The 25,828-nt window shown below is 48.2% G+C and overlaps 1 protein-coding gene across 1 annotated transcript in view; it reads left to right on the forward strand.

Annotated features, from left to right (window-relative positions):
- The window catches only part of LOC307076945 (homeobox protein cut-like 1), a 90,978-nt gene that overhangs the window by 55,839 nt on the left and 9,311 nt on the right, over window positions 1-25,828 (forward strand). The window contains exons 6-21 of the mRNA XM_079738177.1: window positions 755-1,340; window positions 2,461-2,537; window positions 3,831-3,891; window positions 7,099-7,147; window positions 9,409-9,513; window positions 11,476-11,664; window positions 12,146-12,204; window positions 13,716-13,764; window positions 13,848-13,941; window positions 15,567-16,364; window positions 18,149-18,229; window positions 21,115-21,216; window positions 21,509-21,864; window positions 21,910-22,071; window positions 22,227-22,592; window positions 23,783-23,948. Coding sequence (XP_079594303.1) covers window positions 755-1,340; window positions 2,461-2,537; window positions 3,831-3,891; window positions 7,099-7,147; window positions 9,409-9,513; window positions 11,476-11,664; window positions 12,146-12,204; window positions 13,716-13,764; window positions 13,848-13,941; window positions 15,567-16,364; window positions 18,149-18,229; window positions 21,115-21,216; window positions 21,509-21,864; window positions 21,910-22,071; window positions 22,227-22,592; window positions 23,783-23,948 — 3,300 coding nt within the window. The remainder of the gene's footprint in view (window positions 1-754; window positions 1,341-2,460; window positions 2,538-3,830; window positions 3,892-7,098; window positions 7,148-9,408; window positions 9,514-11,475; window positions 11,665-12,145; window positions 12,205-13,715; window positions 13,765-13,847; window positions 13,942-15,566; window positions 16,365-18,148; window positions 18,230-21,114; window positions 21,217-21,508; window positions 21,865-21,909; window positions 22,072-22,226; window positions 22,593-23,782; window positions 23,949-25,828) is intronic.

Raw genomic sequence — 25,828 nt, forward strand, 5'->3', positions numbered from 1 at the left:
GGGTGGAACAAGCTGCATTAAGGGGACACTGTCAGCCCGTAATAAGCTCTGATGTGCTCATATTGTGGTGGGCTTGCCATCATCCTGTGACCCATCATCCACCTAGCCCTGAATTGTGCATTCTTTTTTTACATGTAATCTAAATGACATGGCAATGTTTTATTGTGCCAGTGTTTTTTTTATTGTTTTAAGTATATGAAATACAGTACAATTATAACGTAATGCTGAGAAAAGAGTCCAATCCTCTTTTTTGCCGCTCTCTGCCAACCCGATTGTGAGCATTCTGCTCTGCTCAGAAGCCCCATTCGTCCGTGGAGGCACCACTGGGTCGGTCCGCTATCACCCTGGCGTGTGTGCGTGGTTGTGTGGAGCTCTGTCTGGGGAGTGGTTCACTTTGATGGGTGCGTCCAAGAGGATTAAGCTTCTCAGATATACTTACAGAATAACGCCATGGTGTGTGGCGCATTTCAAATTCAGCATCACTCATTATAATGCTCATACTCAACGACACGTGCTGGCTTAAAAAAAAAAACTAAAAAAAAAAACATCACAAAGTTGCCGTGGGCTGTAACCATGGCGATAAACCCTTCCCCCTCCTTCTTAGAATACTCAGCCCAAAGCGCTTTATTTTGAGTGCGTAGTTGTTTCAAATAAAGGAGAATGTACATCAGCATGTAATAATTCAAATCATTCTAACCTCGTGCCTCTTTTTTCCCTTTCTCCTTATCGTCCTGCCCACTGTCCCGTGTCCCAGAGATGACGATTAAAGCACTTAACCAGCAGATAGAAGGGTACGAGAAGAGCTCCCGGCAGACCACGCAGCCGGGGGCCGGGCACCAGCGGCTGGGAGGAGAGGGCCTGGAGGAGGGCCTGGAGGCGGGCCTGGAGGAGGGCCTGGAGGAGGGCCTGGAGAGAGAGGGCCTGGAGAGAGAGGGCCTGGAGGAGGGCCTGGAGGGAGAGGGCCTGGAGGAGGGCCTGGAGGGAGAGGGCCTGGAGGGAGAGGGCCTGAAGGAGGGCCTGGAGGGAGAGGCCCAGGAGGGAGAGGGCCTGGAAAGAAAGACCCTGGAGGGAGAGGGCCTGGAGGGAGAGGCCCTGGAGGGAGAGGGCCTGGAGGGAGAGGTCCTTGAGAGAGAGGGCCTGGAGAGAGAGGGCCTGGAGAGAGAGGCCCTGGAGGGAGAGGGCCTGGAGAGAGAGGCCCTGGAGGGAGAGGGCCTGGAGAGAGAGGGCCTGGAGAGAGAGGCCCTGGAGGGAGAGGGCCTGGAGGGAGAGTCAAAGACAGACATGCTCAGGGACGAGGAGGAGACGCGAGAGCGGGTTTGCGCTGATACTGAGGACAAGAGGTAAGGGACGCAGCCCCCGTCCTATGAAGCCCCCAGCTGGGCTGTAGCTGGAGCTAAAGTGAAAGAGAACCTCTAGTGTGAGTCGGCTCATGATGGCCACATGAGTGCGCCGATCTAAAAAGGACAATGCGCTAATATGTAATAGAAAATGTAACAAAGAACTGCAAATGTATAAATGCCCCCTCGGGGTGGACGGCGTCACACATTACAAATACAAGTCTTTGCATCAGCCGCCAACGATTTACCGAAACGCCAGCACACCGAGCCTCTGAGGCGGCGGCTGCATCTCATTGAGCTCACGGTTGACCTTTACTGGGACGCATGTGTGCCTCCGGACCTCCTTCAGGGAGGTTCCCCTCCTCCTGGCCCCATGGCTCCACCTTGATACACTTGCCCTGATAGGATATGTGATAGGGCTGATCGGAGTCCAGGGGGGGGCCCATGTGGGCCACTCTATAAAAGTTATTTTTGGAGGAGGTGACATTTTTAGGAAGCGCTTGCTGCAGGCCGCGGAGCCCGCACTGCGATCCCTGCGACCTGTAAAATAGGAGCAAATATTGAAGGCAAAGCGCAGCGGCCGCAGCGAAACCCTTTTTTCTTCACGCTGTTTGTGTTTGAGTTGTGCAATGGTGGAGGTTCAGATCATAGAAGGTGTGCTTTCGGGGTCTAGTTAAGGCAATCAGCGATAGGTGATATTGTTGTGTGCTAGAAACGCGCAGAAGCGTTACAAACACGGGCTCCCAAAGTGTCTGTACGGTTAATCATGCACGTCACGTGTCTTTTCATACTTTAAAAAAAAAAGGCACAGACTTCAAGGGAATGTCGGAGCGGGTTAGTCTTTGATACGACAGCTGAAATCCTTACTGTCTCATATTGGCATGTTTCAGTAGAATCGGGTCAACAAGTTGGGTGACGATGGGTGTCTTACGTGCGCGTAATGCAAACCCTTTGTGTGGGTGTGTGTATGTGTGTGCGTGCGGATACGTTATATGTGTTTGTCTGGGTGTGTGTATGAGTGAGTGTGTGTGTGTTTGTGTAAGTTATATGTGTGTTTGTGTGTGGGTGTGTGGTGTATGTGTGTGTGTAATGTAAACCCTGAGCTCCATTCTTCCATTCACAGTGAGCATAAAGAGAGACAGCACCCAACACCTCCAGGCCGGGAGGGAGCTGACGTCAGCGGCCGGCACCAACACACAGGTACGGTCAGACGTCACTCATATCAGAGCTGGGTCTAATGCTGTCTTATTGACTTGAGTTGTGGCAAAGGGCTTGCCTCAGTCCTTGGTTGGTGGAGAAACGTGAACAAAACACTGGTGAGACACACACACACACACAGACACACACACACACACACACACACACATAAACTCCCTCTGTCTGTCATGTCCTTTCACTCATGTCATTGTGCCAGCGACATGGCCCGATTGCTGACCAGGCAAGTGTCTAACTCCACGCTGTCAAACAAAACCGGCGGCTGCTGCCGGCGGCGGCCGGCATGTCCGCTGACGTTGGCCTGTCACAATGTATCACGAGAAACACACACATACACACACACAGACACATTCTCTGCCTTCTCTCTCATTCCGCTGCACTGATACAAGTGATTAGGACGTACTTCTAGGCTAATTTGCCGGTTTTAAGTGCCGCCGTACAGTAAAAAGGACAAAGCCTTTTTCGGTTACAGCAATTAGATATGTTGTTTTCGCCACAAAGGATGTCACGGGAACAGATGTTTAGATTTCACGGTTCGGGTCTGCGACGCTCATCCAACATGGAGACCGAACTTACTGTCCAACATGAGGACAGAGACAAACCGTTACCCCATGGCAGCGCTGTGGGGAAACGCGGCGGGGGAAATTCATTGCATTTCCCAACCAACTGGATTTATTGTGAAGTAGTTATTGCATCATAAAGGTGTGTGTATTTGGGTTTGCCTCATGTGATCGTGTGACATCAGGGTGTCCTTGGTGTGATGGTTTCATTATATTTAGAGCTACACAACACTTCAAGGCTTGAATAAATCACATGTAATATATGTATAGAAATAATTTACCTTTCTCAACGAGTATCAAAATGCTGGCTCCTGGTTCATTATCCAAACTAAACCAATGCGTCTAATTACCATTTTACATGATACAAAAGCCCGCGAAACCCTTTGATGCTGAGGTGTTTGTGTATGTGAAAAACCAACCTTGTGGAATATTTTGGGCTAGCCAATTAATTAAGTGCTATTGCAAAATGTAAGTTAAGGCTTCTATAACGTCATTTCAGTTTTTTTGGGGTATGTTGAATAGTGTGTTTCTAAATGTTTCTATGCTATAAAATAAGGCATCTGTCATTTCACCTCTTTTAGTCAGAACGTTCAAGACCACAACTTGACCAGACACTTAAGATTCTGCTTTTGTGACGCGTCGGCAGTATTCCTAGTGTGAGCAATGTGCATGAGTGTGCCAAGTGCGACGCATCTGAACAATTGCCTTTGTCTCACAGCACTTGAAGCGACACAGATGCAGGACCTGAACAGCAAGTCTGACAAAGAGTCGACTACAAAGTAAGTTGTGTTCTCAAGTCCTAGGGCACGCCATCACTCAGAGCTTCTCTCTCTCTTTCTGATCTCAGAGTGGCAACAGGGTGACACATAACAGACTTTCACACCTTCTCCCACTCTCTCAAAACCTGTCACCCTTTTCTCTATAACAAGCGATAAGCGTACACTCATTACATAAAGGGGATGGAGAAATCAAACAAATCAAAGAGATGTTTAACAAATCGAACATGCTTTTACCTGCAGTAACACTTATCATCTTAATTATATGAATCTTATTAGCCTAATCATTTAGTACATGCCGTCTTCTAATCTTAACAACAGAGGACCTTAGGGATTGAGTCAGGTTTGTGTTATGGCGTGCTATACATAGGGGTGACTCACTCACAACAAGCTTTGACTTTAAGGTACTGGGTGCAATGATGCAGATATATAAGGGTTTCCTGTGAGTATTAGTCCCTTTGTCTGGCCTTCTTCCTCAATTCAGTTATAGTAGGTCCAACAGTCCTGCTATGCTATAGCCCCCCCCCCCCCCCCCCCGACTGGTTGAATCCCGAGATTTAAAGGGTAATTCCGGTGTAAAATGGATTTGGGATATGTTTTGTATGATAACGAGTTGAAACGTTCGTTTTGGAGCACAAAAAACGCATATAGACGCTTTCTTCAGTTGGCTGTTTTTAGCCGATTCTATCAAAACGCCAATCTACTTCGATAAGTAGATTGGCGAACACAGAGCTTGCGTGTTGCTGACGGATGTCACAATCTCTGTGTTCGTCAATCTACCTGTCGAGTCTTAAAAACAAAATGGCGTCGACGGGTGATCTACTGATGGTATTGTGTTTCAAAATGTCCTTTTTAATAAACAATCTGTACACTTACAAAGTTCTCAATGCCTCGTTTTATATGTTAAGACCCTTATTATACTACCCAAGAAGTGTCGGGCTACTTTTAGCCTTTTAAGTGGTTTAAAATAGCGATTTAGTTTTTACCATAACCAGTGCCCCCATCGTTCCAAAGTTAAAGCGTTTTGATAGAATCGGCTAAAAACAGCCAAATGAAGAAAGCGTCTATATACGGTTTTTGTGCTCCAAAACGAACGTTTCAACTCGTTATCTTACAAAACATATCCCAAATCTATTTTACACCGGAATTACCCTTTAAGCATGTCTGCTATCAGAATCGAATGTCTGATCTGTGAGACGACTCACATGCCATCACAAGATATACATACACTATATAGTAGTCTATGTATATCTAGCTGAAGGCACCGCATGGGGGAGAAGGGAGAAGCCTGGGGCGTCCAGTTGAGCCTGTATGGGTGAGCTGTGACCTGATGGGCCGTCCAGATACTGGAAATATGTCTTCTTCACGGTCTTCACAATGTTGATTTGTTCTCATTTGTGTCAAAAAAAGAATCCTTGATTCATTTGTACTCTACTCACAACCCACTAAATGTTCTTCATTCTTTCAATTTGTACTCAAGTAAAAGATTTAACATGTTTTCAACAACATGAAGTTATCAAACAAATGTCTCTTTGAAATGCCTTGTTCCCCGATTTAGCAGGTCTTTGATACACTGTTAATAAAGTGACAGAGAAATGGGAGTGATAACATTCAGGACGTGACATTATTCTCCTCTCACAATGCCTGTTATGAATTGGGTTGCGATGGTTTGTTATTTTCAAAAAAGTGGGTCCCCAGAAAAAAAAACATTGTTCTAATAGGCCATCAAACTCTGACGTTGTTAGTCTGAATAGTTCTTCTCTCTCGACTGTGGATAATTCCATATAGGCAACAACACTTTTACCTAAAACTACATCAAATGCCAACACTCGTTAATTGAATGGATAAAATCCACTTAAAGATACCCAACAAGAATCTACATTTTAGGGTTTACACAATGGCAGTGGATGAGTTATGATATCCCCCTCCAAACATACACACACACACACACACACACACACACACAGACTCAGTATGTTAAGTGCTTTTGGTGTCTACATAAATCTAATGAATTAAAATCATTATAATTGAAAATTATTTACAAATTTGCGGTGGTCCGATCCTCAGTAAAGCCTGAGCAATCCCAGAGCAGGACATGTAATAGGAGAAAAAGGGCTAATACACAGTGTAAATCCATCCAGCGCCCAGAAATACTAAGCGGCCCAGTCTACTTTTGAATATGATTTAGCTGGCTGATTACTGACTGATGCCCCTCACCCCACCATCCCCCGTCCCATCATCCCTCTCAATCTGTCTCTGATCCCACTCTCGGGGGGGGGGGGGCATATTTCCTTACTTGTTAATTCCCCATAATCCCGTAAATCCAAAGGTATTTAATAATATTATGCATCCCAGTACCTTGAATGACCCATCAGACTATAATGTGCTGTTTGGCTGGCCTTAAATCGGGCCAATAGCTCAGTGTTAATGCCACCTCCGTCCATTAGCCGACCTAAAGATCGAGGTGTTCAGCGTCATTCGATTTTTGATACTGGAGTCAATGCCTGCAAAGCGCTGGAAAGGGCGATGGAAAATACCATGTGTAACATAGGGAAACAAGAAGATGCATGGAACAGGCCTGAAAGAGCGCTAGGATGCGACCCAAGCTAAGCATCAGACTGTATTGTCCCTCAATTGTGTCTTACCAAAGAATATCCTGACAGACCGTCAGGTGGGATGGGGATTAAACTGTGTACTAGGAACAACTACATATTCAGGCAGTGGCTCTGGACTACTGCTTTGGGTATGTCTTATCGGATAACAATGCGTTTTGCATTGCAAAAACGCAGAACTACATACATATGGACTGAACATAAATTCGCAATGCACACAATCCAGTCTCATTCTTATTACATGTATTTTGGCATGTGAATAAGTATCCTGACACACACACACACACACACACGTCTTTGCTAGATCTTACTTTAGTTAATTGATGAAAGTAAAATAGTTATATAATTGTGATATTTATGTAGCACAGTTTGAGCCACACATAAATAACATTTGCAATTTGTGCATCCAGATTTTTAAGTGACTGCAGCACTGTGTGTGTGTGTTTGTGTGTGTGTGTGTGTGTGTGTTTCTGTGTGTTTCTGTGTGTCTGTGTGTGTATGTGTGTGGGGATTTGCATATCACTGAACACATTTTATTCATTTTTTGATTTTTGAAAATTCATGGAATGACCGCAATGTTGTGCTTTTTCCTCTCTAGGGCAGACCACATGAAGGAGGTGATGTCAGAGCTGGAGGTAGCCAATCAGGTGAGGCCTTCCAAACAACATGCCGGTTGGAGATATCAGTGGGGGCGCACTTTGCTTTTTTGTATGTTTAATAAAGATCAGTATGAATCGTAATAACTTTAGTTGTTATTTATATTAAATCTAAAATTAGATTGAAAAGATAATTCCTGAAAATATTTTCCTGTAGGATATGATCGTTCGTTATTATGTTGTTAATAACGAAATTATGAGTTTTAACCCTGAACTACACCCATCCAATTCTTTGCTTATAAAAGATGCAGTGGGAAAAAAACTGTAAATGACAGAAAGGAAAAATCCCAGACATATGGCCATTATCATTAAGGGTGTAGTTGGGGAGAGGGCAGAGCAAATTCATGTCTGTATCCACCATAAGTGTAAACCTCCCCGGCCCAAACTTCACAGAGCCCCTCCCCCACTAAAACAGGCTCCAAAATGCCTGGTCCTGGTACTCGGTCTCTTGTGTTTGTGTGTAAGTACCAGTCACCACACAGCCCCCCAGGGGACAGTATTAGTATGACGGGGGGGCGGGGGGAGGTCTTTGATATCATCACAGCCCTGGGCCGGGCTAACAAGCAGGAATGGCCTGATTATGGCAGTGGTGCGTGGTGGGAGTCCCTTTAATGTGGAATGAAAACACATGGGATCCTCTTCCTGTCGTCGTCCCCATGTCTCTGTTCACATCAGCGACGCTCGTTCAAAGCCAGTTGAATGTGAGCTCGTTTAAACAGTGTATCATACCTGGTAGCGAGCAGAGAATAAGCGTCAAAACATCATTAGAGCAGTCTCGCTCTGACCTCATTCTCTGTCTAGACTTAAACCTTCCCTGACTTAAACCCTTTTGGCAGTTAAAAATAGCGGTAGTGTTTACGGTCTACGCAATGCCTTGTGAATTGGGCCTTTGTTCTTTGCCTTTGCTTGAATGAGAACTCTCTCTTCTGGGCGATGAACTCACCTACTGTAGCTCCGACCTAACGAGATTGACAGCAAGGCTCTCGCTCGTCACCATATCCGTCTCCAAATATTTTGCTGCATATAACTAACAAGCCGGTATAACGTGTCTCTCATCAGTCCCAGAGGAGGAGTTTCACTCGTGCCATACAAGCTCTTTGGATTCTATGCATTGAGCTGAATCTTATTTGTCCAAAAATACCCTCTAAAAATATAAATGCCCAACTTGCAAATGGCATCATTTTTGTTGCGTTTGTCTGACCCCCTGACTGAATGTGTGTCACTTGTGGCAGTACACAGCCAACTGAATGCATTTTATTCAGTGTTAAAATATCATAATAAGGCGTTGTGTACTGCCCTGTGTGTTCTTTGTCTGCAGCACCCTGGGTAGTCCCTCATTTGGCGGGTTGAGGGTGCAGTACACACGTGTGTGTGAATGTATGCGTTACAACCTGTGACACTTTCCCCTTTCAAGTGTCTTTCTAATGCAACACATACAGAACGTCCCTTTAGGACAGCGACAGGATGAGAGTAAATTAAAGTCATTCGTTCTTCCCCTATACAAGGGAGATGGCTTGCTTCATGAATTATGCTAAATAGTTTACATTTGATTAACATCATCACCACTGTAAAATTTATTGTTAACCTTATTATTTCTGACCTTCAGAAAAAATGTTCTATCATCTCAAAGGTCACATTTTAATAATTGCATAAAGATACTATTTTTAAAGGTTGCTTTTATTAAACACCTCGGTCAGTTAGTAAGACATTGCTGGGCACTCTAAATTGTCTATCATTTATACATCGATGATGATGATTGTTTAATCATGATTAAACAATCATTAACAAAGTGTCAACAACAAACATACTAATCATCATGTACTAACCGCAGCAGCAGACAAGAAAATAAAATATCAGCGTCAAGACAATAAATAAGTAAATATATAAAGTGATAATGGAATACAAAATCAAGCAACAATAAATGTAAATGACAGTATATTTGTATGTACAGTGTTAAGCTCAAAGTATGGCACAGATTTCGGTTGATGTTTGGCGCGCCATCCAAAACCGAAACACTCTCTATCTACAGTTGTAGTACTCACTTAGTATAAGACTCGAGTCTATTTCGGACGCGAAAAAGTTCATTCTGGGCTTTACACGTGCAGTAATTATAAGTACGATGTTTATTCAAATACAGTACAGTGTAAAGAAAACGGATGGTATATGAGCTCAGGCTGGAAATCAATGAAACGGTCCCAAAACAACCCAAGCTGCTGTTCCATCGCCGTTCCTCTCCTTCCCCATCTGGACAGAGAGCGGACGCCGCAGAGCGGGAGGCCGCCGCCCTACGGGACCAGCTGACGTCGGCCCACCGGTCCCTGCAGCTGGCCAGACAGGTCCACAAGGCCCCGGATATGGTGCGTAGACTCGGGCCTGGCCCCCAGCGCCGGCACTGGACTGGTTTGGCTCCCAGAACGTCACTAGGTCTTCATGTCGGACAGAAAGAGGTTCTCTGAACACGTTTGGTATAGGACAGAGCCTTGAATCGGGGGGGGGATTGAGTCCTTCTGACCACGTTGTTCAGGGCTGTTATGTGTAACGGTCCTTCTACACTAAACGCTGTTGTTCCTTGCGATTTGTTTTCCCCTCACGTCAATAAAATTAGTACACATCCTATCGCTGAAGCGGAATCACAACATAAACTCACTACAAATTCCACGCCATTTTGAGAAAAGCCTCATTTATTTGAATGGCAGCAATCGGTTGGACCAATCCGTATTGGGTATCTTTGTCATCATGGTGACCATTTTGTTGGCCATCACAGAAGGAGGGGGTCACAGCCCATTGACCTGTTGTGCATCCATAGTGGTAGACTACAATCAAACAACTTTCATTATTGCTATCAGGCATTCATCTTGATAGCAGTCGGTGCTAGAAGCCGATGTTTATTGCAATGCGGTACGTGAATAAAGGTTGCTTTTGATAACATGACGGTGTGCAGTTGTATCGCAACAGTTTCCTTTTGGATGACACCTTTCTCCAAAAGGTGTCTCTGTCCGATACTAAGTTATCGGACAGGAAAAACCACTTCAAAAACAAGCGTCTCCAAACCCTGGATGATTTAAAGTTTGCAAACCCAGACTCAAAGTGGCCCACCAGTATGTTGGAATCTTCTAAATATATACGTGGTTGAGGTTTGAGGACATCCGTCTTCTTCACGGGCTCTAATCTTTTTGGCACGAAAATATCAAAAAGGAATGTGAATTCTCTAAAGACTCAAAAAAGTTAATTTAGTCTAACTTGATATATTAACTTGTATGTTCATGTAAACAGACTAGTATTCATTTGTTCGTACCTGACATGTTTCTACTACTGACGCATCTGAAGAAGACTGCAGGAAGTAGTCGAAACATGTCAGGTACAAACAAACGAATACTAGTCTGTTTGCATGAACATACAAGTTAATTCTCTAAAGAGTTTCACTTAATTGAATTTCCCTTTCGAGGCATCAAAACTCATTTCACGAAAAAGACAATAGCTGAAAATCCACAGCATCTTGAGGATTGAGGTACTGGCTCTGTAGTACTACCTGGAATGATGATATCATCCCCTTTAGGGTACTAACTATACCGCTAGAGGAAGATTTCAGTTAAAAAAAGAATCGCAGATGTTCCACCTTCCTAGTTCTTACAGACAAAGATCATATTGCAGTGGGTTTGGCTGCTAAACATACCCTGTTGTATCCTCAGCCTTTCACTGAGCCTTCGACAGACGTCCACCATGAGCATCCACTGCTATGGCCCTGTTGAAATGAGAGAAGAAATATGCGGCTTCTACAACCTTGTTTTTATCCAGATTGCATCAAGATCCAAAACACTGCCCTTGATATGCACCCACACACACAGGCTTCAGGTCGCCGCCACACCCAATTTCCGAGAATGGGCGGTGTCCCAGTTTATGTTGCTTCGGATAATGTCACCAATTAAATTTGATAATAGAAATGCAACGGCTAGGGATCGCAAAATAAGTAGGCACAGCGCGGCGACGTTCCCCGAGAAATGTGTGTATGGCTCCCTCCTCGCTTCATATTGGTGGCCAACAAGCGGGGGGGTTGACAGCGCCTCCACCAGAGAGTCTGTCTAGACCAGGCCCTTTTCCACCATCCATCTTCTACATTGAATTCGGCATGCATCACTTCCAGACCTTTTTTTTTTTTTAACGATATTGACAACAGAGCAAAACCCTCCACGTCTGCGCCCGCGACCTCACCGCCGCCGTCCAATCACGACTGGAAGGCCAATTCAAGACCCTTGCGTCTCCGACCGACCCCTCCGGAGGAGCCCTTCTCACACCCCCCCCCGCCTGTCTCCGCCCCTCAGGAGCGGGCCCTGGAGGCGCTGTCGCGCTCCCACTTGGAGGTGGAGCTCAGCACCAAGGAGCGGCAGGTGCTGCAGCTGACGGAGGACGTGCAGACGCTGCACAGCAGCCTGGGCCGCGTGAGGGAGACCTCCGCCGAGCAGATCGGCCAGCTAAGGGGAGAGCTGGAGGGCCGCAAGGCCGCACTCAAGGTGGGCCGGGGGCGGAGGGCCGCAGACCAGCACTCGGCACAGGCTCAGCACGCGGGGGAAACCTGGAGCGTTAAATGATTTGAAACCCAGTCGTGAAAAGTTGACTTGAAAACGATCAAATGTCCTTGAGAAAAGCTTTCATGTGAAATGAAAATCGGCGTCTGGTTGGCCTACGCTCAAAGTATTACTCTACAACCTGAGCGATAAGAGATGCATATGAAAATCACTCCCGATGTATTTTGAATGTTTGTCAAATAGTAACATTATTTTTATGTTCTTAACCACGTTCCTTGACCCCTCAACCTATCACCCCTATGATGTTGTCTTAAGTATTTGCTGATCCGGGTCATTAATCAAGAAGAAGGCGCTGTTCTCTATAGTGTTCTTGCCCATTAGTTTGTCGCCCCTTTATGTTTACATTAACCGAATGGCATTGCTTCAGCATTTGACGTGAACATTTTGTCTTTATCTTTCCACACAGCGACTGGAGGAGAAGCTTGGCGAACAAGCAGACTACGAGAACATCAAGAAAGACCTCCGGTAGATACCTAAACCTAAACCTACCTAACCCTAAAACAACCTATTTAAGAGGAAACATGATGTGCGTTACATAGTAGAGGATTGAGCCTGGTCCAAATCTCACCGTGGTCTCAAGCTGCCCTCAATGGGTTAAATTCATGCTATTGCATGAGTCACATGTTTCTGCCTGCTTTGGGTTCCCAAGGTAACAGAAATCATTATCCTTCCGCAACCACCCCCCCCAAAAATCAGATTGTAGAGGAGATAGTGAAGTTTGAACAGCCATAAAGCCCTGCCACTTCATGGATTAAGAAAGGGTAAGCAGGCAAAAGGGCATCTTTAAATGTTGATAGTGAGTGGGGACCAGCTCTGACTTGGTGTTTGGTTCACCTTAGAGCTTTGCTGGAGTGTACTCTTTAAATGGTTGTTGTATTGGTTCATACCATGCCAGGATGCCCTCGGGCAAATCATTGACCTGAGGATGTAATCCTTCTGCTGGATCAACAGCTGATTGACTAACCAGAGCACTGCTTATTTCAAGGTGGCACTTTAATTGGACGGGTTGAGTCTGCTGTTTGACCTCGGTTTTCTGTCGCTGTCGTTTAAAGTAGCTGTATGTACAAACTGGATATGAAGACAAACAGTGTTTTAGTTAGACTGTTGACTGTGATATTTTGGAGTAGTATTTCTTCTATTGACCATGAAATACCCTTTTTTCTTTTGCTATAAATATATAATGTTTATGCATACTCTGTGTGTGTGTGCGTTCCTGTGTGTGCGTTTGTTATCCCTGTGTGTGTGTTTTTGTATGTGTGTGTCCCTGTGTGTTTCCCTGTGTGTATGTGCATGTGTTTTAATCATGTATTTAATATTGAAATGTACTCTTTGAAAAGTGAGCATTCATTCTGATGAAGAGGTTTTGGTAAAGCGACACTCCATAGGGACATTTTGAGGGATTTAGATTTATATTCCTGAAATGACAACACTGGCCTCCTTTGTCTAGTGCAGGGTGTCGGGTTCGTCTGTTCCAGACGGTATCAAAGCCGCCTTAATAAAGGTTGGCTGATGAGCTGCTGCTGCTTTGTTGTACTGCTAATGTTTCGGGACCACACTTGGATTATTTGTGCTAGATATATAATAGGCTTCACAAAAGAAAATGCCAGGGTCGTCTCTATTTCAGAGTGATATTCCCCCCGGTTACTGAATGCTGACATCATGACATCCTTTCAATTTTGCTGATGGACCAGAAATGTTTGGTCTTTTAACGGGGAAATGTGTGAAGCTAGCATGTGGTTTTTTCGTCTTCTTCTGTAGTCTTTTGCCCGAGATCATTAGATTGTTATTTAAACATAAAATCACATTGAAGTGAGTTAGCATCAAAGTGATGACCGGATAGATTGCCGGAACATTGGCCCAATGTTTATTTTCTGATGAATGCCACACAATTGAGACAAGGTAGTTACAACGGCTGAGATGATGAAAAGCAACAAACTAATGCCATTGGATTTCGTTGTTTGCTTTGTTTCATACAGTTCTCGCAAGTCCACAGAGTCTGGAACGTCAAACTGTTTGTCAGCTCAGGTATGGGCAGGCCACTCTTGAGCAATCCCTTGCATGTTTCCAGCCATTTACAGTTGTAACCAGTGTGTTTCTCTTCTTCCAAGGACTTCAAGCCCATGGACATGTTATTACAGGAGAGGAGTCAATGCGTAAAGATAGAGAAGTCCTCTCTGAACCACAACAATAGTGATTTGAGTGGTAAGCAGACGACCACCACACACAGCACTTAATGGATGGAAGTATTGTCAATAAAATAAAGCAATAAATGATCTAAAAACATAAAATAAACATATCATATCAAAGAGGAGTGTATCAACTACACACCCACCAAATAACTTTAGTTATAATAACTGTAGTTATTTCCCCTAGAGGGGAAATAAACTCGACCCATTAAATTATCAACTTCATAACTTTAATTACATAATTTGAAGTCAATTACGGATATCGGATTTCTGTCGATAACTTTAACTTTTAGACTTAAATCAAGATAATCTTGAAGGTCGAGGGGTTGAAAAGTGGCGACTGCCAGTCAAGCGTGATGCGCCCTGCCCTCTGGAAATACCGTTTTGGGGGGAGAAGAAAAAACAAGAAGGTCCTTCAACACAGAGCTCCTTGAGGCTCTGAGTCCACTGATTAGTCATCAGTGCCAGGAACAAACACACCCTGCTCCTCTTCACTCTGGAGCTCAGAGAGACGCTAGCAGGATACCAGTCTCACGCCAACCGCAGAGTGCCTCTGCCCTGGGATCAAGTCGGCCATACATCCTTTCACCGACACTCAGGGAAAATCTCATCCCAAAAGCCCAAAATGTAATCTCATTCTGCAGCGCACAGACGCGGGCACAGGCCGCTGCCAGGGACAATTGGAATGTCAGGTTGCGTAGAGATGAGCTGAGATGGTATCTGGGCTTGCGGTCGGCACGCTGCCAGACGTTATTGAAGTTGCGGAGCGTTTGGAGTTCTTTAGTTCCTACATCTGTGAACAGCATGCCTCCAGGGGCTCCAGACGGGAAGTCTGGCTGGCAGACAGGAAAGACTGCCAGCAAATTGCAGACAGAAGCAGAAGAGCTCTTGAGCGCAGGGGGAAGGCAAAATAACACTAACTAGAGAGGAGAGAAGGGAAAAAAGGAGCATTCCCTGCTGTGTAGAGTTGGACTCTGAAAGATCAGGTTCACTGTATCAGATGGCGAGTAACGCAAACAATAGGAGGAAACAACTACTTTAGTGGCCGCTGTTTGGTACACTTTCACCAACTGGTGCTATTGAACTGCTTAGAGCTAAGGATTATATGAATGGACTCCTCCGGCGGGATGTCTGGAGGTCTTTGGTTTGAATAAGAAGAACTCTAAGAGCCAAAGTGATTACCTAGTTCACTGGAGTGCGAACATCTTTTCAATCTTTAGAAACACTTTAGATTCTTACAGAGAGTAGCTCAGCCTTCAGCCTCGTTATGTCACCAGTGACATGGCTGCCGGACCCCTGGTTGTTTGCCAGGGGCCCGATGTAGGGTGGCCTCTTGGCCACTCTCTCTTTCTCACTTCCTCGACAGCCTTGAAATAAGTGCTTTCTATTTGCTGTCTTTTTATAACATGCACCAACGGTCAATCTTGTTTAAAGTCTTCAATGCCGCTCAAATAATAACAACAATACACACATTTCAAAAGATTATTCTCTGAACATCAGACAAATGACGTAGAACTAGCCCTATAATAATATTAGAGTGGATTTTCCCTTTCCCGTACGGGACTCATATTTGCTGCGTATATTTGCGCGTTGGCCTGCATCGTTTCCACACACGTTCCCATGATGCTTTGCTTCTCCCAGCTGCGTCAGGGCAGAGAGTGACGGAGGCGCTGCAGCATCTCCTCTCCAGCCCCATGATGAACCACCAGAGCCGGCAGGACTCCCCTCCTCCTCCTCCGCCTTCCTCCCAGCTGCTCGTGCGCACCGGCGGCTCTGCCAAGCCCTCCAGCGAGGAGCCCCACAGAGCCGCCAACGGCACCCACCGCTTCTCCCCGACGGGCGTGGGGATCGTCGGTGGCCAGGACTTCTTCGCTCCGTCCTCCGCGGCGGCGGGCGGCAGCGCGGCCTTCCCGCTGTCCGGGAAGATCGCCCTGAACTCCCTGCTCCACCGGCAGCTCATGCAGACCTTCTACTCCAAGGCGCTGCAGGACTCGGTGTCCACCCCCGGCGCCGGGCTGCTCTTCCCCCCTGCCGCCCACTACCAGCCCCCGCCCGGGCCCCACCCCGCGCCTCAGGCCCAGGGCCAGCCGCCGCCGCCGCCGCCGGCCTCCGCCACGGCCAGCCCCGACGCCAACGGCCCGGTGCCGTCCCCCAGCCAGTCGGAGGGGGCCGGCAGCGCCTCGGAGGGGGAGGACATGGACACGGCCGAGATCGCCCGGCAGGTGAAGGAGCAGCTTATCAAGCACAACATCGGCCAGAGGATCTTCGGCCACTACGTGCTGGGCCTGTCCCAGGGCTCCGTCAGCGAGATCCTGGCCCGGCCCAAGCCCTGGAGCAAGCTCACCATCCGGGGCAAGGAGCCCTTCCACAAGATGAGGCAGTTCCTGGCCGACGAGCAGAACATCCTGGCCCTGCGCAGCATCCAGGGACGGCAGAGAGGTGAGGGGCGGGCCGCCGCCGCTGACAGCGGACACGTCCTGTCCTGCTCTGATCTGATGTTTGCTCCCCTCATTAGCATACGTGCAGGTTTTTGTTTCAGAAGATGAATGCTGCATGCTACATGGGGTGGAGGTGGGGGCAGACCAATCAGATCACATTCACCAATCTCCATGACTTCATTTCTTGTCATAATACCCAGAAGCGGGGCCGGGGGGGGTTAATTGAAGCTATGATAGCCAAGTCCCGCAGACGGTTTGTCAGAAGAGAACAATGGTCCTTTGTGTATTCATACTTGCTTTGTCCACATATTTTTTGGGTTTGCTAGCATTTTACGGTTTGAAAGATTGTAATCTATTGAAGAAACATCTCCCAGTGGTTAGCAGTGAACTGGCTTTGCTGACACAACATTAGGATGAGCTAACGTTAGCTGTAGTCTCTGCAGTGGCCCTACCTGCTCTGAGGAAGTGATTGTTTTAATGATGGCATGCGACGTGTGTTTGAAACAGCTCCCCTGTTGGTGGATAGCGACGGCGTCAATGACATTGTCCATTTACCGTGTTTCATTGAGAGTCCTGGTGCGGTGTGACGCCATAGCCAAAACACTGGGTCAGCACACAGCAGTCTGAGGCTCTGATGCCAGGAAACGGCACGCGTCTCCGCTGCCTGCCGTCTGGCGTTCAGCCTCACAGTCCACAGGATAAGGAGATGACATCTGAAGGACTGTGACGCAACAAGACCCAGACAGCTTGTTTCCATTACATTCACATGTGTTTAAGCTTTTGCCCAATTCTTTTTCCACTAACCAAAAACACATCGGTTTAGCAGTCAGAATCTTTCCCAAATGTTTATTTTTGGGACAAGAATGTGAAACATGAAGCAAACGGTAGGAAATTGAAATTAGTCTTGTTGGCAGCCTTGGTCCTGCGTGTAACATTGTTCGTAACGTGCCCTTTTCAGTTTGACACGATGATGAAAGCCTTCTGAAAGCCATGCTCCAGCAGAAAGAGCCTCTGAGTCTGCAGGGAGACAGGTACCACACCTGGTCTCATTTAGAGTGTCAAATGATGGGAAGACATTTCTCAATTAGCCTTCAGTTTTGTTCAAACTATTTCTGTGGACCCCGCTTTGTGGGGAATTTACTATACATCAGGATGTGGAACTGTAGATTTCCTCTACAGGTGTACACTTTTGTGTACACCTGTACACGTTCTGCGCATTCATATACACCATGATCACCCGACATGCTCGTCCTCTTCGTTAATATAGGGAACCTGGATTCCATTTTGTCTTCGGTTTTGCTCTGTCGGAAAGAGGAATGTCGATGTTTAGTGTCAATTGTTGAGTGAACCACTCGTGTGTTGATAGTATTGCGGTGTCAGATCTTTATATTATGGTGAGCATGCGGTCGCGTCCATGCCGGCTCTGAGGTATCTCAGGGCCTTCTCCCTATGGGTGTCATATTGTAATACGTATCAGTTGCTCATGTTGTCGGCATTCCCGGAGTCACGTCTTTTCGAAATTTTAACGCAAGCCGTCTTTTTGCGGTTTGCGGACAGCAGGAGAAAAGCTCTCCGTTGTGACTGTGTGTCTTATCGACAGCGACCGATCACACGCTACAGCCATCCCCTTGTTCTGGTGGTGTGTCACCTGGCAGTGTGCACGTGTGTGGGCTGAGAGGCGTGCCGCAATCCATGAGCATCTCCCATCCATCCACCATCTAGTCAACAGGAACCCACCCCTACCCCCACCACCTGTCTCACCTGTCCGCACTTGTTTTCCAACAGAGCACCCAGGCCAGAACCTAAACAGAGTGTTTCAGGAGGTTCCCAAGCGAAGGACCGGCTCTGAGGGCTCCGCCAGGCCAGGTCTGTTCTCTGCCTTCCCTGTCCTACCTCGTGTGGTCACAGCTCTGCCCTGCTTTGTTGTTGTGGCGTCCCCTTTCACTGTGTGGGCCTCTGTCCCGGTACCGTGTGAGTTTTGCCCGGGGCCTCGTTGAGACGGAAGAAAGAGAAGTTGGAATCGGTTTGGTGTCTGCGCTCATAGCAGACAGCTTGCAGGCTTAGCATTGATGACAAGTGTTTGCCATGTTATGCGAGCAGATCTGTTTTTTTTTTTGTGCTCCAAACGGCGTTCGCAATCTGTGGGCCGCTTTCAAATGATGGCAGGACCTCAAATGTATAATTAAGAATTAACAAAGCTGTTTCATTTGCCCTGCAATCAACTTTGTTAAACTTTTGGTCAACGTCCCCTGAAAGAATGCCTAATGTGTACCGACTCGAGTACATTATATTCAGTCGTTTCTGCCAGCCACATGCACACCACGTCACATTGCAACTCCTAGCACTATAGACCAAAGTCAACTTTTCATTCAATGCAATTCTGCATCTGGGACTTGGCAGACATGCTTTATTAATGCTCCTAAAATAACCACAAATCAAGGGAAACAAAAGAGCCATCACTATGCTCCTTGTTGGCACTTTTTGTTTAAATCCCCCTTTTCGGTTTCAAACCGTTGAAAGACCTTGAAGGAACACGATGAGGTCATCATCCCATAGGCCGAGACACTATCAGTAAAGCCACACTGCCTATAGCGCACGACTACTTAGCAAGCACCCCCAGGACTCCTCATGATCCGTGGCCACGGAGCAGGAAGGGGCTACCCCAATTTGGGGTCGGTACCCTGCCATCCCGGCCTCTGCTCCACCAACCTTTGATCTGCGGTTTTCCAGAGAGGAAACTTTCAAGACCCTCTTCAAACATCTCTGTCCTTCCTTGGCTGTTTGGTCTGGGGTTGTTTCCAGGTGCCCTTTGTTGCTCAACCAATCAGCGTTTGTTTGATACACGGGACTGCATGTATGCAGGATGAATTATCACTATGAAGGTGCTCTCTCTGTGCTCTGACTCTCCCTGGCTCTCCTTTGTCCTGTCTACACCTACGGGTGACACTGTTACATCTGTAAGGAGAAGGCCTATCCTCGTAACACCACTGAAACAATGAAATCCGAAACAACAACGACATTAGTTCATGTCCCAATCTGTTTCCTGTAAGTGTGTGTGTGTGTGTGTGTGTGTGTGTGTGTGTGTGTGTGTGTGTGTGTGTGTGTGTGTTTGGCGTGCATGCGTGTGTGGAAGGAAGTTGTTTAGCAGTGTCCTTGTTACGAATTTAATCTCTCGCTTTCCCTCACTACTCTGCACTATAGCACACCTACTCGCTATTTCACCCTTGAAACAAAGTTACTGTATGTTGTTTACAGTAGGTCGTTTGATTTTAGCAGGGTGGTGTGTGTGTGTGTGTGTACGTGTGTATGTGTGTTTGTGTGTGTCTGTGTGTATGTGTGTGTATGTGTGTATGTATGTGTGTGTAAGCCTGTAAGGTCAAACTAGAATGGCCTGCTAGTACCAGCAGCAACCAACCACCTTCCATCAGGCATCTGGCCCTCCTTCCCGTTGGCAGGGTCATCCCCTTTTATTTTAGCCCATAAATTACTTCAAATGTATGCCCAGCTGCCCTCCCTTTCACTGCCCTCTCTCACTTGCTCTCTCGCCCCTTCTCTCCCCACCTCCTCTCTCTCTGCCTCCCCCTTTCTCTCTCTTTCACTCTTTCCCTCTCCATCTTTCTCCCCCTCTCTCCTACTCTCTCACTCTCCCTCCCACTCTCACTCTTCCTGGCTCCTTCTCGCTCTCCCTCTTGCACTCTCTCTCCCTCTCTCTCCCTCTCTCTCCCTCTCTCTCTTTCTGTCACATACACACGCATAAACTATTAGCAAGCAGTGACCTTGCTTTAAAAGCGTCTGCACTCGCTGAGGACAAAACTAGATCCTTTTCATCCACCTGCTTTGATTCTTAACCTTCAGCATTATCCAGTATTCAACTTGGACTTCAATCGTTTCTTCGCTTCTTTAGCGGTTAAATGTCTGGTCGTTTCTACCCAGTTGTCAACCGCCAATAAGCCAGACATCGTATTTCAGCAATGCTGTCATGGCCTAAGCTAGTTTGGCAAGCAAGGCTGTTTTTGGCTGCAGTGCAACAAAAAAAGGCTGTAAAGAAGATCTGACCACCTTATTACCGCTCATGCCAATCCCTCCTGCTTCCACCAGCACTTCCAACTGTCTGACTTCCAGCTCCTCCAACAGGGCCTCACCTCTTCAGTGGACGCCGTCCAAATATTCCTCTTGCCCCTGCTGGGAGAACGCATGAAGGAGAGGGGAGAGAGAGGGAGAGAGAGACATGGAGAGCAGGAGGGACGGAGGGAGGGAGGGAGGGAGGGAGGGAAAGCCGGGAAGCAGCTTGTTCTGTTTTGGGTTATTTTCCTCCTTGGCGTTCATGAGGAACATGTGTACAGTAGCTGTGTTAACAGGACCAGGCTGGGATGTAAACGGAGAGAGAGCCCCCCTGGGGATCCAGGAGAGCAGTAGCCAGAGAGATTGGCGGGGGTGGGTTTTGGGGGGTTGGGGGGGGCTTGAGGTTGCAGTAGTACAAGCCTGCAGGTCTCATTGTAATAGTTCCTTCAAAGTCGTGCATGTCACCAACTCTACAAAAGTGTGGACAGTATATGTGTTCTTTCTTTTATAGAACATGTGTCTTTCATATATCTGAACCGCAGTGTTCCTTGTGTGGGGGTTTACATGGCTTGTGAAGCCTTATGGGGGTGTTCCAGTGAAGGCCCGCTCTCCAGGAACGATGTAATGCAGTGGGTTTGATGGGGGTGATTGGTGTTGAATACATTGGGGCCCGCTGTGTTGGTCTGCAGGTAACATCACCACTCGCATCCGCACCCCGGAGACGGGCTCAGACGAAGCCATCAGGTCCATCCTGGAGCAAGCCAAGAGAGAGCTCCAGGTCCAGAAGTCCGGTGAGGGGGGGGGGGGGGGGGGGGGGGGGTTTATAAGGCATGGGTACCGCTTCCTCCATCGTTGATTCGCACCTTGGCTCCAATGACGGTGACGTGATGTCCGACGTGTAACCAGTTGTATCATCACTTTGAAATATTGTTATGTCTATGCATTGTAACCACGTCGACGGTTATCGCCACGATGATGAACGGTGTGTGCCACAGAAAGGACCCAGGCGTAAGCAGGGAACCATACCAAGAGTCCCCGTCTCAATGTCCTCCTCTCGCCCCCCCCCCCCCCCCCAACCCCCAGCGGACTGCCTGCAGTCCCCCTCCCCCGGGGGCAGCGGGGCCGAGGGCTCCGACGACACCATCACCGTCCTCCTGGAGCAGGCGCGCCGGGAGATGGAGGCGCAGCACGCCGCGCTAGAGCCCCTCCTCAAGGCCTCCTCCAGCGCCGCGGGCGCCGGCGACCTCTCCCTGCTCCCGCCCAAGCTCTACCTGGGCGCCTCCGCCGGCCTCTCCCAGGCCGCCTTCTCCTCGCTCTCCTACTCCTCGCTGAAGAGGGCCGCCGCGCTCAGGCCCGCCTCCTCCTCGCCCTCGCCCGCCACGCCCTCACCGGCCGCCATCTTGGACTTCCACCTGGGCGTCCCGGTGGTGAAGAGGGAGGCGGGGAGCGGCGGCGGCGGCGGAGGAGGAGGAGGTGGAGGAGGTGGAGGAGGAGGAGGCGAGGGAGCCGCGGACGCCGACGGCCTGGCCGGCGGCAGGCCGGGAGCCGCGCGGGGGTCCTGGCGGGATCAGTGGTGGAGCAGCATGCATGCCCCCGGAGGGTGGGCCAAGACGGAGGAGCCCAGGGGTCCGGAGGAGAGCAAGGAGGTAGGATGATGGGATGGGGGGGCACGTCTTTGGTTATCAAGTTGTTTGTGTCTTTTTCTCGCAACGACGACGAGCTGGTTAACTGTCACAGGCCGGTTGGGACCCCCCCCGTGCTGACCCCTGACCCCTGACCCCCGTCTCTGTTCCCCTGCCAGAGGCCGTCCCGTCCTGCCGGCCCTGCCCTCTCCTCCTCCTCCTCCTCCATGGACTACTGGAAGGAGTGGCCGCGGGCCGACTCTCCCTACTCGCACGCCGGCGCCGAGGCCCCGGGGCCCCTGAGCCACGGCGACACGCCCCACGGCGCCCCTTCCCCGCTGGGCCTGGGGGCGAGCCTGGGCTCCCTGGGGCCCCTGCTGCCCTCCGCCGGCTCGGCCAAGGCCCCGCGGGCGGCCGTGGCCCCCCTGAGGCCGGAGCAGTACGAGCTCTACATGTACCAGGAGGTGGACACGCAGGACCTCACCCAGCAGGTCAAGGACAAGCTGGCCAAGAACGGCATCTGCCAGCGCGTCTTCGGGGAGAAGGTGTGTGTGTGTGTGTGTGTGTGTGTGTGTGTGTGTGCGTGCGTGCGTGCGTGCGTGCGTGCGTGCGTGCGTGCGTGCGTGCGTGCGTGCGTGCGCGCGTGCGCGCGCGCGCGCGCGCGTGCGTGCGTGTGGGTGTGTGTGCGTGTGTGTGTGTGATGCCACAGATGACTGAGATTACATTATAATGAGCCCTTTTTAAATGATGTTAATTGAATATGTTTGGTTGTATCATATGTAGTAATTAGGGGTGCACCGGATCACAAAACTCACGGTTCGGATCGTGTCACGGTTTTTGAGTCACGGGTCGGATCATTTTCGGATCAACAACAACAAAGATAACAAGACAAATGTGACTTTAAATAAAATCTTCAAAGGTGTAAAAACAAAATAAAGTGAAAAATGAGGTAATAATCCTGCTTCCTTTAAGCATGGTCAATATTTAAAAAAATGCAATCTGAGGCATTATTCCTTCTTCTTTTTAACATGGATGGTAAATAATCCCTAACCCTGGATTTACAACTTTAAATTCAGGATGTCTGCATTGCCTGGGGAGAGTTTAGAGTCTACGCTCTCCCCAGGCAATGCAGACATCCTCATCTTCTTTTTTTTTTCATCAAGTATGGTAGCGAAATACAGTTTCTGTCCTGTTTTATTTGGCATTTTGTAAATCCATTGATTTCTGTTGGAAGACTCGTTGATCATTGCAAGGGGGGCTGGTTGCAGTCTTTTCGCTCGGTTCTAACCCTACTGTTGATACGGAGAAACAAGCGAAAAGACTACAACCAAACATAAACATGTCCGGTTCCGGTTTCCGTTTCCCGTTTCAATGGGATTTACGGAACGCCAAATAAAACACGACAGAAACTGTATTTCTCTACGATACCTGATGATGTTGTGAATACCGGAATTGTCCTTTAAACATGCGCTGATCACGTGAACGCACGACTTTCTTTTTTATCAGCCGATCCGCGATCACTTGCATCCCGAACCGTGAGGGTTGATCCGTGCGGTTCACGGGTAACCCGTGAACTGTTGCACCACTTATAGTAATACAAAGTAATATCATTTTAACATGTAAGTGTAATGTGTGGCGGTGTGAGCTATGTTAAAGGGGGCGTTGGCCTCCTTCAGACCTCGCTCTCAACCTGGGGTCCTGCCTTGGGACTGGTGTAACCCGCTCTACTGTGTAGGTGCTGGGGCTGTCCCAGGGCAGCGTGAGTGACATGCTGTCGCGGCCCAAGCCCTGGGCCAAGCTGACCCAGAAGGGCCGGGAGCCCTTCATACGGATGCAGCTGTGGCTCAACGGGGAGCTGGCTCAGAACGTCCTGCCCCTGCAGGGCCTGCCCGCTACGCTGGGTAGGTGACCCCCGTCAGTCCCCTGGGCTGGGGGGAGGGCAGGGCCACTGGGGCACCGATCGCTTTACAGGCAGGGATGTGTAGATGTGCAGCCCTTTATCGCTGAACAGCCAATATGGACCGCGGTTCATCCACGGATAGACTTATATGGATATGCTTTAGTTGGAACGCCTCCCAGTAGTATAAACATACCTGGGTGGCATAGATTCATACTGTCTTTCCCGCATATACTCTTTTCCGCACGCTCTCACACACACACAAACTCAAAATCAATCCTCTGCTTAGAATAGGTGCTGGTAAAAAAGGCTGTGAATTAGCTTCGGCTTACAGCAGGAATGTTTTTTTGTGTCCTTCACGTGAGGCCTGGTGTGAATCTAAGGTTGACTGAACTGGTGCTAAAACGTGCTAAAAGGAGTCCATGTATTTCTGCCAACGCTTTCATCAGTCCCCTTTACGTGCTTATTACAGAACTTCAACATAAAAGCACATGGGCTCACCACCCCTGACAGCAATAAGGGTCACCCAAGGCACACACACGTGAACACACGTGCGCGGACCCACACACGCACACAGCCACACTTAAACACACGCGCACACACACACACACACGTTAACACATGCGTGCGCACCAACAAACACGCACACATATACTTATACACACACGCGCACGCACACACTCACACACACATACTTATACAGACACACACACCCACATGCACATTAAAACACATGTGCGTGGACCCACAAACATGCACACACACTTTCTGGTTACACACACACACACACGTAAACCCATGTGTACGCGTCCATACACACGCACACACACACCGACTCTTACACACACATGCACGTACACACATAAACACACATGTGCACACATATAGACATACATACACACACACACATATAGACAAACACACACCCACACATATAGACGCACACACACACACATAGACACACACATCACATAAGACACACTTTCTGCATACACACACACACACGTAAACACATGTGTGCGCACCCATAAACACGCACACACATACTTATACACACACGTGCACACACACACACACCCTTATACACACACACACACATGCACGTACACACATGCATATAAACACACACATGCGCACACATATAGACACGCACACACACACACACATATATAGACACACACACATCACACAAGACACATTGGAGCCGATTGAGCCGCAGACGAGTTAATTGGCCTTGGTCTAATTAAAGGGATGTGGGTCAGGCTGGTAGCGGGAGCACACTGCCTCGCCCCGGAGACAGGAACACTCACAGGCCTGATCCACTGCACTCGCGTGCGCTTAGTATGTTCTTTGCTTGGCTCGATGGCTCCGAAGGACACACAGCTCATGGTTTGGTATCGAAGGTAGCCCCGACCGCCAGTGTTTAGAACACAAGAAAACTCACACACTCTCTCATGGAAACATGGGTGCCTTTGGTGTGGTTACCAGGCAGACAAATTACAAGAACAGGAGGATAAGTCACTAGCATGCATTCATCTCAGGGTAGACGTTCTCACACACACACACACACACACACACACATACACACACACACACACACACACACACACACACACGGGCGTCTGCCTTTGAAATTTAGTTGGCTATTTAAGAGCCATGGGTAAGAGCAAAATAAAATGTCATCTTTGATATTCTTTCATGGTCTCTTCATCCCCTAATGTCACTACAGATGTTTATGATCAGAAACAATTGGATGTGATGTATACATTGATTATATGACCTACATACTTAGACAAACACACACGCACACACAGACACAGAGTCACACAGAAAAACCCACTCTGTTTCAGTCCTCCCAGCCCGGGCCTCCTGTTGGTAATTACT

The sequence above is a fragment of the Pollachius pollachius genome (assembly GCF_949987615.1).
Source record: "Pollachius pollachius genome assembly, chromosome: 6".
Lineage (NCBI taxonomy): Eukaryota > Metazoa > Chordata > Actinopteri > Gadiformes > Gadidae > Pollachius > Pollachius pollachius.